We start from the raw sequence: 17,402 nt of genomic DNA on the forward strand, positions 1-17,402 counted from the left end.
TGGAATTTAAACAACAACAAAGTCAAAAGAGAAGAGCCAGCGACGCCGACGGATGTCCTAATCGAAATCATTGTCAAGTTTGCGAATACAGTCATAAAGTCATAGCTGTAAAACATCGAAAGAAGTTTTGAAAAAATGGCAGAGGATGACGTTTTCACTTTTCGTGATACAAAACCAACCCCGGACATGTATCATGTATATGATGATTCTCAGAAGGGAAATAATGCACCGGCGTTGGTGTTGGATCATGGTAATAACTGATAAAATTCAAATTGTATATTTTGGTTTCTTAACTGTCAATTGATTAAAGGATCTTACCATTGTCGTGTTGGGTGGGCTGTTGATCCTAATCCAAAACTGACGTTTAGGAACCTCATGGCAAAACTTAGAAAGGAGAAAGGAAAATCAGTATGTCTCTGTTCAGTAACCATAGCCTATTTAAGCTAAACACTATCTGAAATTTTAGGATGTAGAAGTGTTGGTTGGAAATGACATAGCAAATTTTGAGGCTGTTCGTTTCCAGCTGAAGTCTCCTTTTGACCGAGATGTCATTACGCAGATAGACACAGTGGAAACTGTATTTGATTATGCATTTTCACATTTGGGAATTGATACTGAAGGATCAATCAACCATCCTATTGTTTTGACAGAGGCTGTTTGTAATCCATCTCCAGCAAGACAGTTTATGAATGAACTTTTATTTGAGTGTTATCAAGTACCAGCTGTATCAGTGGGGATAGATGCTCTTTTCAGTTTACAACACAACTTCTCAAAACCATGTGTCGATCTTCCTACGTCCCTTGTGGTTCGACTCGGGTATCAAACGACGCATATCTTGCCAGTTATAGGTAAGCAGGTAAAAAGAAAGTTGAATTTCGTGTACTGATTCTAAATGTTTGTTTGTTTTTTTAACATTATTTAGGCGGTAAATGTGATCCTCAAGGAATACGTAGAATAAACTTGGGTGGGCTTCAGATGATTTCCTATTTGCACCGCTTGCTTCAACTTAAATATCCGTCTCACTTATCATCCGTAACATTTAGTCGAGCAGAGGTATTTCACCGTAAAAGTATTTTCTCCGCAAATGCGAATTCATGGGCAATGTGACCTATAGGAGCTTATACATGACTACGGGTACATAGCCGAAGATTATCTGGAAGAACTTAGCAAATGGGCTGATGGTGACTTCTATGATTCGAATGTCCGCAAAATTCAACTGCCATTCACTCCAGCTCCTACCGCGGCTGAAACTAGTTTGAATCTAGAGCAGCAGCAACAACGTAGAAAAGAGAATGTTAAAAGACTGGTTGAAATCAACGCAAAGAAACGCGAGGAGCGAGTAAGAACGTATTGAATGCATAATATGCTAACTTAATAACTTAACATCCGTTTTCTTTCATAGTTGGCATTAGATGAAGAGCGTTTGGAAACGTTGCAAATTATTCAACACCAATTGGCAGAAGTCGATGATGCATTGGCGGTAAAACTATTAAGGCAAGCTGAAATTACAGACGAGCATCATTTGGAACAAGAAATCCAGAATATACAAGATCGCGTTTCAAGAACGCGGCAAAAAATGGCTGCTGCCGCAGCTAACCTTAATGAGGTAATAAACGTCGATTTATATTGTTAGTTCTTGTTATTTAAAGGTTTATCTCGCGTATTACAGGAAGGAGAACCCAAAAAGCCCACGGAAACAGCAGAATTCCAGGAATGGTTAGAAGGTATTCGCAAACAGAGGTAAAATTATCGTGCATTTTATTCACGTGCCTACTCAGATTTATCCACCAATTTACGTTTAATGCTTTTTCAGAACAGAGATCCTTTCTCGAAGAAGAGAAAGGCAGCAACGTCGTCAGGAACTTACGAAGCGAAAATCTGCGGCCGCGCAAGAGAGGATGCGTATATTGAGTATGCTTGCAAAAAGTGGAGGAACAGGACCAGGCAAAAAAAAGGAGGACACTTTCGGCATGAAAGATGAGGATTGGGATATTTACAAAGCTGTTAGCAAAGTAAGTTGAATGTTGTTATAAGCTATCAAAAGACTTACCGTTTCATCGTTGTAATAAATATAAGGACGGAGGAGGATCTGATAGCGAAGCAGAACAAGAAAAATTAAATGACCTCGAATCTGCGTTGAAGCGATACGACCCCAATTTCAAGAACTATAGTGGGGCTTCTTCGAATGTCGGCGAAGGCGGTTCAGGTGGTTTCGTTCCCACGGCTGAATTTTATCAACTTCACATTGGCACCGAACGCATTCGAGCTCCTGAGCTCTTCTTTCAGCCGAGCTTTATAGGGTACGCTTAGTGTCTGTTAACACAACGAACTTAATAAAATGTTGTTTTATTTCACAGCTCTCATCAAGCCGGCGTTTCCGAAACGATCGGCTATGTCGTAAAACTTTACGATTCAGAAACTCAGCTTCGTCTAGTCAACAACGTCTTCGTCACTGGAGGGTGTGCCAATATTCCTGGTTAGTTTTGACAATACGATATTGTGAACGAACCATGTGAATTAATCTTAATCTTAAAGGTTTACTACCAAGACTGAAAAAAGATCTATTATCGATGCGACCCTTCGAATCTGCTTTTAATGTAAATATTGCGGCTGATCCAGCCGGAGATGCATGGAAAGGGGCTCGCGACTTTGCCAGAGTTGCTCCACCTTCCGCCTTCCTTTCTCGATCTGAATATCAAGAATACGGCCCACATTATTTCGCTGAGCATCATGCGTCAAACAGGCGATTTGCATTGACTAAACAGTGAACTGTGACATTTCGTTGGATCCACCGTGTGTTTTACGTACAATTTAAAACCTTCTACATATTTCTGGTTCTGCTCGATAAATGTAAAAGTTTATCTAATAATTTTTATTTAATGAATCATCGAACCAATTTATTTCATTTAGCTTTCCATCAGAATCAATTTCCGTCGTCATTGTCCTACGCTCAATCGCAAGCTTTATTGCAAGTACGTTTAAGACTTGAGTTGGAAAAAGAAAAACGGCCAACCAACAACGGTCGGAAGAGGAGAAAACATTAACACAGGCAACAGTAAAGACAAAACTGTACAAAATTTGCCTAACTAAAAATAGTTCAGTAAGCGAACGGCCAATAACCGTTGAGACGTAACCAAAATCCTCGTCCTGGAAAACGTCATTCAGTCATGGCCGTTTGCGATGACAGGAATGTGGTGACCAATAGTATCCAGATTCAGGCAACGGCAAGAACAACCGGTGACGGGACATTCGCTGTGTTCGGCGAACCATTCCAGAAGGTGAGCGCTGTGTCCTCCGTGACGACACGTTTGGCACCAAAGAATCCATGAAGCGAACGGGTGACTTTTCTTAGACGTCACACCTGAGACGCTAGATGCAACGTTAATGCTCGGTTTTTTGGATATGTGTTCAGTAGGTCCTCCCCATGACGCCAGTGGACTTCCAAGATGCATCATGCAAACGGCACAACGAGGCAAAGGATTCCGGCAATTTGGGCAGCCAGTTAACTATAATTGCAGTCAAGTGAGAAAACAATCAGTTGAGACAAAAAAGACTGGGTCATGACAACCCATGAAATTCACCTTGGATTTCACATTTGGGCTGCTCCGACTAAAGGGTAGCTTGCTTTTGCCACCAGAAAAAACTGAGATCCCTTTGCCACAGTAATTACAGGAAACGTAGACCTGTTGAGGAGGTTTTTCAACCCCTGAGGGATTGCCTTTATAGAACTGAACGTCGAATTTGGCTCTTTGCGTCCATAACCTCCAACTGTCAAGCAAGGACCGGTAGCTGTTCACCCATTGTTGCATACGGCCATCTTTGCTGACTTCTTGATTGGAAGCATGTAAACTGAGAAGACTAACTGTCTGAATATCGCCGGTTTTGTCCACATGACTCTGGAGCAAGTTCAGCCCGTCAGTTGACAGACCTAGATGTAACGGCAACACTGCATAACTACAATTCTTTAAAAGATTAGAAAACCAAAATTTACCAGTTAGAAGCATCCCGTCCAAATTTCCTTCTTTTGTCAACTGGCGATTGAGGTACTCGATAAATTCGCTGAGATGGGTATCAGACAAGAAATTACAGGCGAAACCAATGCGGTCTCGAACACTCATTCCGGTTTCGTTCTAAAATAAGCAAGCAAACAGTCAGCTAAAGTTTGAACACTTAACAAGATTTATAAGATTCGCTACCAAGACAGATTCGTATTTTTCTGACGGACTTGTTAAAAACGCAAACGTAGCTCTCAAATATGGATCGTCTAGAGCATTCTTTTGCATACTGCAGATTTCCTGCTGCCACAACGTTTCTCGATTATCCGTAAACCCTAACAAAACCAGGCGAAATTCATAGGCCAGCTAACAAAATATCTACATATCTCGATAAGTTTACCAGCTAAGGCGAGGGCGACTAACTGGTAAGACACTTGGTTTTTCTGCACACCGCTACGAGTCAGAATTTTTATGGCTTTGCGTATCTTCATGTGGAACACAGACAGCGCAGCACTTCGAGATACTTGCCCATCCGCCTGAAGTTTTTCCAAAAGTGGCCCTAGGATGGAGTTTTCGGGATCGTAAGGCCAACCGCACAAACGCAAAGCCTGATTTCTCTCTTCGCTCCTAGAATGCCAGTAGGACAACTTTTTTAAACGACTATAAATGTTTTCCATGCAAAACGATACCTGTAGACAGTAATAGGTGAAATTTTTGCCGATTCCACTCCATTCCAAGGGACTTGGAACATTTCTGACTTCATAACTCCATCCGTATCCAGACGCAAGGCAGACCTTCCGATGTTTCGATTATTAGTTTCAAAAATTTATTCATCAGATAATATTCTTCCTCGTTACCTAATACCCATGAAATTAATTCCGAGCGGATTTCCTGACTGGGCCAGCTTCCGACATGTATCGACCCAACACCAAAGCTCTCTCGTCGTTACGTCCTGCATTAGTTCTGAATCAGGTTTAAAGTCAGCCTCAAGTCCGTATCCCTCAACCGCTCTTTGGCGCATTATTACGGAAAAATCACTGAACCTAAATTCAATATTGTGAATAATAAAACTGCGAAAAAGGATTTCTTATAAAGAAATACCTGCCGTAGACACTATCAGTTTCGTCAATGTACTGCAATATTTTTTTGCCACAATTCCACACTAGCTTACTTGACGGGGACCAATTCAGTGTGATTCGGTCTACAACAATATGCTCCTACAATATACAAGAAATTGAAAAGTACCTTTAGAGTATTTTACACTAGGAACATGGATATTTACATGATTACCTTAATATTAAGTAATGATGTTGAGTAGAGTAGTCGATTCTCCTCATTTAAATGCCATGCAAAGGAAGAAATTGTTTCACCGTTTTCTGTCAGAATCAGTCCACGTTCCAACGGGATAGGTTCCATTTCCTCTGCCGCTAAACCATTTGCATTCTGAATATCATACAAAGACAGCGACGTGCTCTCTTTGCATAACACTCCCAGGAAACTATGACTATTAAAATAACACGGTTTTAAGAAATTAACGTTAGGTTTCTGCTGGCGAGTTCACGCTAGACTTACTGTGTAGGGCACCAAGAAATTTTCGAAACAGTTTTGTTTTGCTGTAGTGACAGTACGGGTTTCTCGAAATTTCTTACATCCCAAATACATACGGAAGTGTCGCTATATGAAGCAAATCTGTGATTGACAAACGGATCCTGAACGATCGAAAAAACTGCGCGAGTATTCGTTGAGCCTGTGTGCTTAGTTCCATCTGTAAGTAAAGAAAAAGTTACATTTTAAAAAATGTTATGAAATCATTGTAAAATCTTTTAATACCTCTAAAATCATAGAGGCGAAGTTGCTTGCTATTAACACCAGTTGCCATAGTATGTGAATGATTGAACCATGTGACGGAGGTAATAGTGTCTCCAAATGCCATCTCCATGATAGGTCTGTTACTGTCATTTACACCTTTAGCCACATCCCAGAGGATTAAACCATGCTCAGATCTATGTTTTTCAAAACCAGCTGCAAGAATGTAAGGTTCTGTTAGACCCCATGATACTGCATTGCACTGTCTATTGTGCTTTGATGCATATTCTTTTCCATGAAAAGGTGAAGTCTCTCCAGGACCCAACACAGATGTCAATAAAATTCTTCCATTTGTCTGGCCGATAGCAATGACACCTTCTAATTCTGGTACTGGGAGCCATGCCAGGCATTTAGCAAATGCTACATCTGTGAACGAACCCAGTTGGTATGCTCTACTGTTACTTGATATCTGAAAATCTGTTATAAATACATCAGTATGTGAATATATGGTATATAGTTATGCAAAACATACTGTGTGCGGAGGCGATATCGTCTCTACCGGAAGTATTTTTGACTTGATATAGCGAAAGATCACTCCCCCACGTAAGGAATTTGTCTGGACTATTAGGCGACCAGTACACTTCTAGACGTCCGCCAGCCATTGAAGCCAATGGATATTGTGAAGGTAAAGAAATTCAATAAAATAATAATAATTCAAGAAATCAATGTCAACCAAATGGTAGACCTGATTTCTTTTTAAATATTATGGAATGTCGCAACAATCCTTAGCAGCTAGGTGAAGCCAACAATGTTTACCAAGAACAGAGTCCTCTTGGGGCAAACACTCAAAACATACAACAAGCATGTATCGCACTTTTTAGGCGCGTGAAAAGATTTTAGTTCTGCTTGATGCACGTGTTTTGCACGATTCTAATAAATTTCGGTCATGTCCCTGTTCGCAGTTTCCGACCCAAAAAAAGTCGGAACTACGAATCACGTTCCAAAGTAGCGTTTGTTGCCCAAATGACCATCTCATAATCCTTATTGCAACCTAATGTTCTTCGGGCAAGAGCTGCTTCAAAATATTTTCAACGGTCATAACGCTGCTCATTTCGTTGACAAATATAAGGTATCCTTTATTCATCTGCTCAACTGTACGATGATGAAAAGAAAAGGATTCCTACCACTCTCTAAGTTGCCAAAGCTATGTCAACCGCCAGGCGCCTCCTGTTCTCTCCATTATCTATATTTAGCACGTCCCTTCACGTGTTCGATCTTCAGTCTCCTGAGAACCGTTTTCGCATAGAGGACGACATCATTTCGTTGCTCTGTGTAAGACGCTCATCCCACAGACGTTGACATTCTGTTTCACTTTTAATACTCTTTAAAATGGTATATTCTTACGTTATTATGTTTTCTTTTTTAAGCTGAGACTTTATTTTTTGCCAATGCTTCGCATTACGTGGTGAATGCGTACTAACTGTAGCTAACATTGTTTGAGTAAGGTAGCAAAAATATCTATTGTCTGCTGAGCTTATCTTTGCCAATGTCGGAAATAATCTAAAAATGGCTACCCAAAGTCGCATTGCCGGTATGCGTCGCACAGTACCTCTCAATTTCTATCCATATGTTCAACAGCTGAAATTTTTCTGATTTCCTGTTGGCGTCAACGGACAGACAATTCACGTCCGGTGTCAACCCTCACATAACACTTTATTTTTCTTTAATTTAGTTCGCTAAATTTATTTAGCATTATTTTGAAATAGTTCATTGTCTTCATAGTCAATTAAGTAATTTTTTATTTATTGAATGATCATGCCACTACTTAACAATTGTTTGTTATTCCACAGCGCGAATGTATCTCAATCCACGTTGGACAAGCCGGAGTCCAGATCGGCAACGCCTGCTGGGGTAATTTATTGATTTTTCTTGTCAAAAAAACATAGTTTTATTGATTAATCTGATTGTAAATATTTTAGAGTTATATTGCCTGGAACATGGGTGAGATTCCTATTCAACTACTTCACTTTCAAAACAAAACAAAAAAAAATTTTAACATTTAATTTATCTCTTTTCAAATTTAATGTAATGATATTTTTCAGGATTCAGCCTGACGGCCGCATGCCCACTGACAAGACAATTGGTGGAAACGATGACTCGTTCAACACATTCTTCTCAGAATGCGGATCTGGCAAGCATGTCCCGAGAGCTATCTTTGTCGATTTAGAACCGACGGTGGTAGATGAAGTTCGAACAGGCACTTATCGCCAACTTTTCCATCCGGAGCAACTCATCACTGGCAAGGAAGATGCCGCCAACAATTATGCCCGAGGCCACTACACCATTGGAAAGGAAATTGTCGATTTGGTACTTGACCGTGTACGCAAACTATCAGATCAATGCAGCGGCCTTCAAGGATTCCTCATTTTTCATTCGTTTGGCGGAGGCACTGGATCAGGGTTCACTTCCCTTTTAATGGAACGTCTCTCCGTTGATTTCGGCAAGAAATCTAAACTGGAATTTGCCATCTATCCAGCACCTCAGGTTTCTACTGCCGTTGTTGAGCCTTACAACTCAATTTTGACTACGCACACTACTTTGGAGCATTCTGATTGCGCATTCATGGTGGACAATGAGGCTACCTACGATATCTGTCGTCGAAACTTGGATATTGAGCGACCCAGCTACACAAATTTGAATCGTTTGATTGGTCAGATCGTCTCATCCATAACTGCGTCTCTTCGCTTTGATGGAGCTCTCAATGTCGACCTAACTGAATTCCAGACCAATTTGGTCCCATATCCTCGTATCCATTTCCCATTGGTAACTTATGCTCCAGTTATTTCCGCTGAAAAGGCTTACCATGAGCAGTTGACAGTCGGAGAGATCACGACCTCCTGCTTTGAACCAGCCAACCAAATGGTGAAATGCGATCCTCGTCATGGCAAATACATGGCCTGCTGCATGTTGTACCGCGGTGATGTCGTCCCTAAAGATGTCAATGCAGCTATTGCCACCATTAAAACTAAGCGTTCAATCCAGTTTGTTGATTGGTGTCCTACTGGTTTCAAGGTATGATATATTATTTAAATTAATGCAATTTTACTTTATTTTTATTTTTATTTTTTCTCAGGTCGGTATCAACTATCAGCCCCCGACTGTTGTCCCTGGCGGTGATCTGGCTAAGGTTTCTCGTGCTGTTTGCATGTTGTCTAACACTACCGCCATCGCTGAGGCTTGGGCTCGCTTGGATCACAAATTTGATCTGATGTACGCCAAACGTGCTTTTGTTCATTGGTATGTCGGAGAGGGTATGGAGGAAGGAGAGTTTTCCGAGGCTCGTGAAGATCTCGCCGCTCTCGAAAAAGATTATGAAGAGGTAAAGAAAAATGCGATGTTGCAATCTTTTTCAAAAATACTAAATTCAATTCTGTATAAATATAGGTCGGAATGGATTCTGTTGATGGCGAAGGCGAAGGCAACGACGAATATTAAATCAATTCTCTATTGCTAAGATATCGTGTACCGTTTAACCTAGCGGCATATGCTTGCTCTCTAGCTTTTGTGGTATATTCATCTGCCATATATTTGATGCCTTTAAAGTTAATACCTAAATTCTGGAATTAGTTCAATTTTATTTATTCTCTATAAAGTTCATCATGTTAAGTATTTTCAGAGTATTAAGTAAACATGGTCCCCCTAATCAAATGGATAAGTTGAGAGTGACGTAATTACTCGCATTGAGTTGGCCCTCTTCCCGAGCCCATTTTTTTTACGAACACCGAAACCACATGTTTGTTACCGTTTTTAGGGAATTCCAACAACAATAAAAAAAAAAAAAAAAAAAAAATATATATATATGCAGCAGTGGTGTTAAAACACCATTAATTTATCGCACAAGATAATTTATTTGAAGGAAAGAAAAGAAAAGGATACAAGTTTTAATGGTGTTTGCAAAACAAAAAATATAAAATCGAGTTTTGGCAGTTAGTTACATAAATTTGAAAAATGCCGTTTTCTCAGCCGCCAGATGACGCATAAGTCTTCTTCGTCTGAACCGTTGGAATCTTGCTATCAGTATTCCGAGACCGGTTTTCCATAGAGGACGACATAACTGAGTTGCTCTGTGATAAACGCTCGCGTCAACCGATTTTCTTTGATCATTCAAATCGTCTACATAATCTAACTCAAAATGGTAAGACAATGAAAAGATTATAACGTTTCTTTCGCTTTATTATCACGTAACTTTGCTAACGTTACGTCACAGCACGTGCGTTGTGTCACAGTAATGCCGGTCTAATGGCAGACAAAGAAATACTTTGTTTAACGAATTCATCGTTTTCTATTAATTTAGTCCTAAATTTCCGGTAAAATTTGTTCCCAAAAGCATTGGAGAATATGTTAAGCACGACTACTTTGGCGGTCGCGCCCTGTCTCTGATTGCAAATGGTCGCCATACGTGCACTCGTCTTATTTCCTGTCAGTATAGAACGGCGTTACGTGACCTTGATCTTCCTCGTGAAGTTTTAATAACTTATTAATTCAGCTTGTAAAGAAAAAATATTTAATATAACTACTCCGCAGTGTGTCAAATTCGTTACGTAATTTCACGATTAAATTGCTTTTCTATTTCAGCGCGAATGTATCTCAATCCACGTTGGACAAGCCGGAATCCAGATTGGAAACGCCTGCTGGGGTAAATTGTTTGTATTCTGTGTCAGTGTTAAAAAATTAATACTAACTATATACTTCAAATTATTTAGAACTGTATTGCTTGGAACATGGGTAAGAACAGAAAATTTCATATACTCAACCAATTTTTACAACAACTAAACCACTAATTTAAGAAAATACTTCTTTTTAAATGATCTTAATTAACTAAATTTTCCAGAATTCAGCCAGATGGTCGGATGCCTTCTGATAAAGTAGCTGGTGGAGTCGACGATTCGTTCAACACTTTTTTTTCGGAATGTGGATCGGGCAAACACGTCCCACGAGCGGTTTTTGTCGATTTAGAACCCACAGTAGTTGACGAAGTTCGTACTGGAACTTACCGCTCGCTGTTTCACCCTGAGCAGCTGATTACCGGAAAGGAAGACGCTGCAAACAACTATGCCCGAGGCCACTACACAATAGGAAAGGAAATCGTCGACGTTGTTCTTGATCGTGTCCGCAAATTATCGGATCAATGCACTGGGCTTCAGGGCTTCCTTATTTTCCATTCCTTTGGTGGAGGCACTGGTTCCGGGTTTACCTCACTTTTAATGGAACGTCTCTCAGTTGATTACGGAAAAAAATCCAAATTGGAGTTTGCCATCTACCCAGCTCCACAGGTGTCCACTGCCGTCGTCGAACCATACAACTCCATTTTGACCACCCATACTACTTTGGAACATTCTGATTGCGCTTTCATGGTCGATAACGAAGCTATCTATGATATTTGTCGTCGCAATCTAGACATCGAGCGTCCTAGCTACACCAATTTGAATCGTCTGATTGGTCAAATCGTCTCTTCCATCACAGCTTCTCTTCGCTTCGATGGCGCATTGAACGTCGATTTGACCGAATTCCAGACGAACTTGGTCCCTTACCCTCGTATCCATTTCCCATTGGTAACTTATGCCCCAGTTATTTCCGCTGAGAAAGCTTACCATGAGCAAATGACGGTTGGAGATATCACTAATGCATGCTTCGAGCCTGCCAATCAAATGGTGAAATGTGATCCTCGTCATGGCAAATACATGGCCTGCTGCATGTTGTATCGCGGTGACGTAGTTCCCAAAGATGTCAATGCTGCTATTGCCACCATTAAAACTAAACGTTCTATCCAGTTCGTTGATTGGTGCCCTACTGGTTTTAAAGTAAAAATAAATTTTCTATTAGTTTTCATAGTATATTTACTATTTGTCTTTAATAGGTCGGTATCAACTATCAGCCGCCGACCGTTGTCCCTGGTGGTGATTTGGCTAAGGTTTCCCGTGCTGTTTGCATGTTGTCCAACACTACTGCTATCGCTGAAGCTTGGGCTCGTTTGGATCACAAATTTGATCTCATGTACGCTAAACGTGCTTTTGTTCATTGGTACGTTGGAGAGGGCATGGAGGAAGGAGAGTTTTCCGAGGCCCGTGAAGATCTCGCTGCCCTCGAGAAGGATTACGAAGAGGTTTGTATTTGATTAATTATATTGATTAATCTGCAATTGAAATTTTCATAATTTTTTATGTTTGTGACCACAGGTTGGTATGGATTCCGTTGAGGGAGAAGGAGAAGGTGGCGATGAATACTGATTTCAACGTTACGTTAAAACTATTGCCAGGAAGAGACAATTTTGTTTAATATACCGGCATATGTATTTGTTGCTTGCTTACTTGTTCTTTGCTGTTCCACTTGCTCACAATTAAAATAAAAATTCATCACTGATACCTATTCTTTTTACTCTATCAATGCGGCGTTATGCGAACTGGGTGTTAGTGGTTAGGCTATGAAAGAAAGCATTTTAGGTTGCTATGAAGTAATAAATGTTCAGGATTATATTATATATTATGTATTACTATATGAAAAAGAAATTGAGTTGTATGTCAGATAAGGAGAATTGAACATATTGATTAGTGAAGAATAGGAATTTTAATCATGTATATGAAAAAAAATTTATTGCTTAGAAGAAACTAAACTTGTTCTCTCACAAATATTAAATTATTACCTACTCATGAATTTTCTTAGAAAATACTTGGCTTTATAAAAGCTTTCTATTGATTCGTGTTAAAAGTACGAAAATCAATGAACATGCCAACCTGGTAACAAAAATAATAACATTTCCATTGAACCAAATTCTGCACAAATGGTTTTGACGATATTGGTACTCTAATTAGAGTACTAATAATCTCTTGGGGTAATTATTTCATCGCTAAATTTTCTATTTTCTATTATTCTTTTATCGTTTTTACGTCCAGACTTCAGTCGCCATCGTTTATTCCAGGGGCTGCTTATTCTCCGCTAGGGGGCTTTTCTGTATTCTGGTGAAGGTGATTTGAGACGTGTCAGTATCCCGAGAACCGTTTTCCATAGAGGACGACATTACTTCGTTGCTCTGTGATAAACGCTCGCTACGCCCTTTCTCTTAAAAATCTCCGATTCTATCTCTAAACACTCTACAAAATGGTACGTTTGTCGTTACGAAAGAAAAAATTATATCTTTCACTCACTCTATATCGTATGTTTTTGCATTTGCGTTGTGGTTGAGTAAATTTATGTACGTATATTCTTATTCACTGTTGGAATGTCGTTCCAATGTTGCTTGGGAATGTAGCTTTTTCTAACAGCGTTCCTCAAAGTATGTAAAATGGCCCCCGAAAGCATGCCCAAATGCAGCAGCATGACCGCATTGCCGGTACCGCCCTATGCATCATTGCAAATGGTCGCCTTGCCGAGATTTCTCTTATTTTCTGGAAGCCTCTTCAGTTAAATATTAGAGATCAGGTGCTGTAGCTTCCTTGTCACGTATTGATCACTGAGTAGTTTATTTCAAATCTTAATATTTTTGCGGTGTCCCATTTCTATTTTCTTTTACTAATTATTGTTAAATAAATTTTAATTTTGATTCATTTTTTTAACAATAGCGTGAATGTATCTCAATCCACGTTGGACAAGCTGGAGTTCAGATCGGAAACGCCTGTTGGGGTAAATTGGCAATTTTATTTTAAATGACAAGAAATAAAATCCTAAATCAATTTTAATTAATTTAGAATTGTACTGCCTGGAGCATGGGTAAGAGCAAACTTTTTTTTATCAAGGACTTCCTAGTATTTAACTTATATTATCTCAAGTGTTAACTAAACCATTTCAAACCTCTAGAATTCAGCCTGATGGTCGCATGCCCTCGGACAAGGTTGCGGGTGGAATCGATGATTCCTTCAGCACTTTTTTCGCTGAGTGTGGTTCGGGAAAGCACGTCCCAAGAGCTATATTCGTCGACTTGGAACCAACCGTTGTAGATGAAGTTCGTACTGGCACGTACCGCTCCCTGTTTCACCCTGAGCAGCTCATCACCGGAAAGGAGGACGCTGCTAACAACTACGCACGTGGCCACTACACCATCGGCAAGGAAATCGTCGATATTGTATTAGATCGTGTCCGAAAGCTGTCCGATCAATGCACTGGGCTTCAGGGCTTTCTCATTTTCCATTCCTTTGGTGGAGGCACTGGCTCGGGTTTTGCCTCATTGCTGATGGAACGTCTCTCAGTTGATTACGGCAAAAAATCCAAATTGGAGTTTGCTATCTACCCTGCTCCACAGGTGTCCACAGCCGTTGTCGAGCCGTACAATTCAATTTTGACCACCCATACTACTTTGGAACATTCCGATTGCGCTTTCATGGTCGATAACGAAGCTATCTATGACATTTGTCGTCGCAATCTAGACATCGAGCGTCCTAGCTACACCAATTTGAATCGTCTGATTGGTCAAATCGTCTCTTCCATTACAGCTTCTCTTCGTTTCGATGGCGCATTGAACGTTGATTTGACCGAATTCCAGACGAACTTGGTCCCTTACCCTCGTATCCATTTCCCATTGGTAACTTATGCCCCAGTTATTTCCGCCGAGAAAGCTTACCATGAGCAGAATTCTGTTGGCGATATTACCAATGCTTGCTTTGAGCCTGCTAATCAGATGGTGAAATGTGATCCTCGCCATGGTAAATACATGGCTTGTTGCATGTTGTATCGCGGTGACGTGGTTCCCAAAGATGTCAATGCTGCTATTGCCACCATTAAAACCAAGCGTTCTATCCAGTTCGTTGATTGGTGCCCTACTGGTTTTAAGGTAAAACTCTTTTTTCCATCAATTCTTGTTTATCGTTACAATGTTTTCTTCCATAGGTTGGTATCAACTACCAGCCACCAACTGTTGTCCCTGGCGGTGATCTCGCCAAGGTGTCCCGTGCTGTTTGCATGTTGTCCAACACTACTGCTATCGCTGAAGCCTGGGCTCGTTTGGATCACAAGTTTGACTTGATGTATGCTAAACGTGCTTTTGTTCACTGGTACGTTGGAGAGGGCATGGAGGAAGGAGAGTTCTCCGAAGCCCGTGAAGATCTCGCTGCTCTAGAGAAGGATTACGAAGAGGTACGACTTCCATTTGTACCTTCATTGGTATATGATCTTATCTTTTGTTTTCTGTTTACTCAGGTTGGTATGGATTCCGTCGAGGGAGAGGGAGAAGGCGGTGATGAATATTAAGCGGATGAGATCATTCCTTGTAATCAAGAAAAAACATGTACCCCTTTAACTAGTGGCAGGTGCTTGTTGCTTGCTTTCTAGCTTACACGTCTTTATAACTGCTCTATTTATTTAGAGCTGTAAAGCCAATACGATACTTCACAAGTTAAACTCTTTGTTGGTGCTTTATTACATACATACTTAAGTCTCATTTTATTTTTCATCAATCGAAGTTTCTGAAAAAAATATTCAAGATACTATTAAATGTATGCAGGAATAAGCATATTTAGAAAATATGGTTTTTCAAAAAATGAAAAACAATTTAGAAGAATGTTAAGGTCCTTTGGCAGATAGAGTAGAATGCTTAAATTGTCTGAATGAGGCTCCCTTAACTTTTGTGGAACCACACCAGAAAATTAACAGTCAGGAAATAGGGCTGACATAACATTTAATACCACCGATTTGTGAGGGGAATGTTCATGTAAGCTTCGCTTGGAGTTGAATCCCTGCAATGTCGACGAAAGCCTAGGACTCGATTAAAGAAAACAATTAATTTCGCTATGGTGGAAAATATAAATCTATTTTTAAAAAATGGTAGAAAGAAATATGGAAAAATGTTAAACGAAAAATAAAATGCATGATTGGTAAGATATCTATCACTCCCGCACGACCGGTTTTTTTAAATTTACTAAACGACAACGTTCGCAACTTGCTGTCAAAGCAACGAAGGGCACGTCTGCTTAGCTCCTCCCTCTTGTCTCTGTATGTAAGCACTTAATGGTTACCCAGCGTTGTCTGATCGTAGTGTTGTTGTGTGTCGCTCAGTTTTTTTGGAGGATTTTTCTGTTTCTTCTGGAGCCAAAATATGGCGTCGGATGGCAATGAGTACTTTTCGGTCGGAAGTCTAGTTTCGTGCAAAACATGCCATAATCAAGTAATTGAAGGTGAAGTGCTTGCCTTTGATCAACCTACCAAAATGCTGATTCTCAGTAAGTTTACCGGCTTGTTTTACTTTACCAATAACTCACGCTCGTGTCGGCTACTTGTCACGTTCTTACTCTTTTTTCTTTGGCACACGCTGTTTAAATTTTTTTATATAACCACCAGGTCGTTTTTAAAATCGCAGTACTAGTTTCCTTTTGGATTTTTATAAAATGATATTTGAAATCAATCTAATTTCAGACATCTTTCCTTTTCAGAATCACCTTCTTCGTGTGGGAGATCCTCTGTCAACGATGCACATGTTGTAAATCTTGGACAAGTGAGTGATGTCCAAGTAAAGAGAGAAGCAACTTCCTCTCCACCCCCCCATCCAGTTCAAAATGTTGAAAGGGTATATTTAACTGTAATCATACTTTAATCAAACATCTCTATACATCCTCCCTCAATTGATAGCTAAAAAAAAGGGTGCGTCTGGAGGTGGAAAGAAAGCAACATATGATAACTGCCCTGGAGTCTGGTGTTTCTCCCGAAGGGCTTAAGCTGTTCAGTGCTGTCAAACGAACGTGAGGATCTCAGAGCAGGGAATCTCAGAAACATCATACTATATTTCTAAAACTTGACAATAGGATCGATGATGTAGCGTGGGAAGGAAAAAACATTCGAGTCATGAATGAAGTGACAATTACCCCTCCGTATCATCCAGAAAATGTCCAGGGCAATATGGAAAAGGCTGTGAACCATGTTAGGAAAATTGTAAGTGTTTGTGTTGATCAATTATTTTTTGTGAATTAAACTAATGACCAATCATCTTTTAGGTTGAAAAGTATATGAAAGATCATTCAGATACAAAAGGCTCCAGCACCGAAAACAGTAATACAGTAGTTTCTCCGTGAATTAAGGCAAAACTTGGCCCCACTTTTTCACGACGACCAGTACCATTTTCTACATCCTGCTTCACCATCTTCTCAAACTCTAGATAATAAATAAATACAACTCCAATTAAGCAAAGAGAGAATGCTGGTTCTTCACAGCTGTAAAATACGTCCCGATAAAAGAGACTTGATGATTTTCGGAGCGTGTAGTGGCGTATGAAATGGCGAGATGATATACAATGATAACTTCTTGTTTATTTTCTTTCGTCGAGTTTTACATGTTTTCAATTAAACCATAAAATAGCTTATTAATTTCAATTACCAATGGCATTTGGAACCTTCTGGAGAACTTATTCTTCAATTGATAATTTTTTCATTAAAATAAAACTAAATTATTTGAATGTTATCGTGTGGCCGATTAGGATATTATCGGCCACGGAAGCTTTAGTTTTCGTCACTGCTACACAAGCAAAATCTCCTATCTTAACTCGTTGCGTCAACTGACAAGTTATTGGAAGACGTAAAAATTGAGATTACATTTGATCTAGTTGAACTGAGTTTATTCAAAAAT

At 39.8% G+C, this 17,402-nt stretch overlaps 6 protein-coding genes across 6 annotated transcripts; 5 read left to right on the forward strand and 1 right to left on the reverse strand.

Annotated features, from left to right (window-relative positions):
- Positions 1-2: 2 nt before the first annotated feature.
- LOC116929254 (actin-related protein 5) lies at positions 3-3,050 on the forward strand. Its single transcript, XM_032936428.2, has 12 exons — positions 3-250; positions 311-408; positions 467-848; positions 923-1,053; positions 1,115-1,339; positions 1,403-1,606; positions 1,670-1,740; positions 1,814-2,012; positions 2,077-2,300; positions 2,358-2,476; positions 2,536-2,850; positions 2,911-3,050. The coding sequence occupies exons 1-11, from the start codon at positions 136-138 to the stop codon at positions 2,766-2,768; spliced, it is 2,001 nt and encodes a 666-aa protein (XP_032792319.2). The 5' UTR covers positions 3-135; the 3' UTR covers positions 2,769-2,850; positions 2,911-3,050.
- On the reverse strand, positions 2,876-6,626 carry LOC116929248 (GATOR complex protein MIOS-A). Its single transcript, XM_032936418.2, has 12 exons — positions 6,334-6,626; positions 5,826-6,278; positions 5,568-5,760; positions 5,286-5,499; positions 5,097-5,212; positions 4,853-5,038; positions 4,685-4,789; positions 4,396-4,622; positions 4,197-4,330; positions 3,992-4,130; positions 3,582-3,928; positions 2,876-3,506 (listed from the first exon to the last, which is right to left on the reverse strand). The coding sequence occupies exons 1-12, from the start codon at positions 6,461-6,463 to the stop codon at positions 3,162-3,164; spliced, it is 2,589 nt and encodes an 862-aa protein (XP_032792309.2). The 5' UTR covers positions 6,464-6,626; the 3' UTR covers positions 2,876-3,161.
- A 409-nt stretch (positions 6,627-7,035) lies between these two features.
- On the forward strand, positions 7,036-9,513 carry LOC116929261 (tubulin alpha-1 chain). The gene is made up of 6 exons (XM_032936440.2): positions 7,036-7,193; positions 7,652-7,712; positions 7,781-7,802; positions 7,904-8,873; positions 8,935-9,180; positions 9,246-9,513. The coding sequence occupies exons 1-6, from the start codon at positions 7,191-7,193 to the stop codon at positions 9,294-9,296; spliced, it is 1,353 nt and encodes a 450-aa protein (XP_032792331.1). The 5' UTR covers positions 7,036-7,190; the 3' UTR covers positions 9,297-9,513.
- Positions 9,514-9,839: 326 nt separating this feature from the next.
- LOC116929260 (tubulin alpha-1 chain) lies at positions 9,840-12,223 on the forward strand. The gene is made up of 6 exons (XM_032936438.2): positions 9,840-9,996; positions 10,437-10,497; positions 10,565-10,586; positions 10,693-11,662; positions 11,719-11,964; positions 12,038-12,223. The coding sequence occupies exons 1-6, from the start codon at positions 9,994-9,996 to the stop codon at positions 12,086-12,088; spliced, it is 1,353 nt and encodes a 450-aa protein (XP_032792329.1). The 5' UTR covers positions 9,840-9,993; the 3' UTR covers positions 12,089-12,223.
- Positions 12,224-12,803: 580 nt separating this feature from the next.
- On the forward strand, positions 12,804-15,228 carry LOC116929259 (tubulin alpha chain, testis-specific). The gene is made up of 6 exons (XM_032936437.2): positions 12,804-12,959; positions 13,418-13,478; positions 13,544-13,565; positions 13,653-14,622; positions 14,679-14,924; positions 14,988-15,228. The coding sequence occupies exons 1-6, from the start codon at positions 12,957-12,959 to the stop codon at positions 15,036-15,038; spliced, it is 1,353 nt and encodes a 450-aa protein (XP_032792328.1). The 5' UTR covers positions 12,804-12,956; the 3' UTR covers positions 15,039-15,228.
- A 572-nt stretch (positions 15,229-15,800) lies between these two features.
- LOC116929275 (protein LSM12 homolog) lies at positions 15,801-17,088 on the forward strand. Its single transcript, XM_045177710.1, has 5 exons — positions 15,801-16,006; positions 16,217-16,350; positions 16,413-16,522; positions 16,586-16,712; positions 16,775-17,088. The coding sequence occupies exons 1-5, from the start codon at positions 15,883-15,885 to the stop codon at positions 16,850-16,852; spliced, it is 573 nt and encodes a 190-aa protein (XP_045033645.1). The 5' UTR covers positions 15,801-15,882; the 3' UTR covers positions 16,853-17,088.
- The last annotated feature ends 314 nt before the right edge of the window (positions 17,089-17,402 follow it).

This window comes from Daphnia magna, linkage group LG8 (assembly GCF_020631705.1).
Source record: "Daphnia magna isolate NIES linkage group LG8, ASM2063170v1.1, whole genome shotgun sequence".
Classification (NCBI taxonomy): Eukaryota; Metazoa; Arthropoda; class Branchiopoda; order Diplostraca; family Daphniidae; genus Daphnia; species Daphnia magna.

Bases quoted from the DNA above. Each gene is read 5' to 3' on its own strand.
- LOC116929254 (XM_032936428.2), top strand. From the start codon at position 136: ATGGCAGAGGATGACGTTTTCACTTTTCGTGATACAAAACCAACCCCG. The intron at 409-466 runs GTATGTCTCTGT...CTGAAATTTTAG, and splicing joins GAAAGGAGAAAGGAAAATCA to GATGTAGAAGTGTTGGTTGG. The intron at 2,013-2,076 runs GTAAGTTGAATG...AATAAATATAAG, and splicing joins TTTACAAAGCTGTTAGCAAA to GACGGAGGAGGATCTGATAG.
- LOC116929248 (XM_032936418.2), bottom strand. From the start codon at position 6,463: ATGGCTGGCGGACGTCTAGAAGTGTACTGGTCGCCTAATAGTCCAGAC. The intron at 6,279-6,333 runs GTATGTTTTGCA...TATTTATAACAG, and splicing joins CGATATCGCCTCCGCACACA to ATTTTCAGATATCAAGTAAC. The intron at 5,761-5,825 runs GTATTAAAAGAT...CTTTACTTACAG, and splicing joins TCGCCTCTATGATTTTAGAG to ATGGAACTAAGCACACAGGC.
- LOC116929261 (XM_032936440.2), top strand. The intron at 7,803-7,903 runs GTGAGATTCCTA...GATATTTTTCAG, and splicing joins TTATATTGCCTGGAACATGG to GATTCAGCCTGACGGCCGCA. The intron at 8,874-8,934 runs GTATGATATATT...ATTTTTTCTCAG, and splicing joins GGTGTCCTACTGGTTTCAAG to GTCGGTATCAACTATCAGCC.
- LOC116929260 (XM_032936438.2), top strand. The intron at 10,498-10,564 runs GTAAATTGTTTG...CAAATTATTTAG, and splicing joins GATTGGAAACGCCTGCTGGG to AACTGTATTGCTTGGAACAT. The intron at 11,663-11,718 runs GTAAAAATAAAT...TGTCTTTAATAG, and splicing joins GGTGCCCTACTGGTTTTAAA to GTCGGTATCAACTATCAGCC.
- LOC116929259 (XM_032936437.2), top strand. The intron at 13,566-13,652 runs GTAAGAGCAAAC...TCAAACCTCTAG, and splicing joins TTGTACTGCCTGGAGCATGG to AATTCAGCCTGATGGTCGCA. The intron at 14,925-14,987 runs GTACGACTTCCA...CTGTTTACTCAG, and splicing joins TAGAGAAGGATTACGAAGAG to GTTGGTATGGATTCCGTCGA.
- LOC116929275 (XM_045177710.1), top strand. From the start codon at position 15,883: ATGGCGTCGGATGGCAATGAGTACTTTTCGGTCGGAAGTCTAGTTTCG. The intron at 16,351-16,412 runs GTATATTTAACT...CTCAATTGATAG, and splicing joins CAGTTCAAAATGTTGAAAGG to CTAAAAAAAAGGGTGCGTCT. The intron at 16,523-16,585 runs GTGAGGATCTCA...ACTTGACAATAG, and splicing joins TTCAGTGCTGTCAAACGAAC to GATCGATGATGTAGCGTGGG.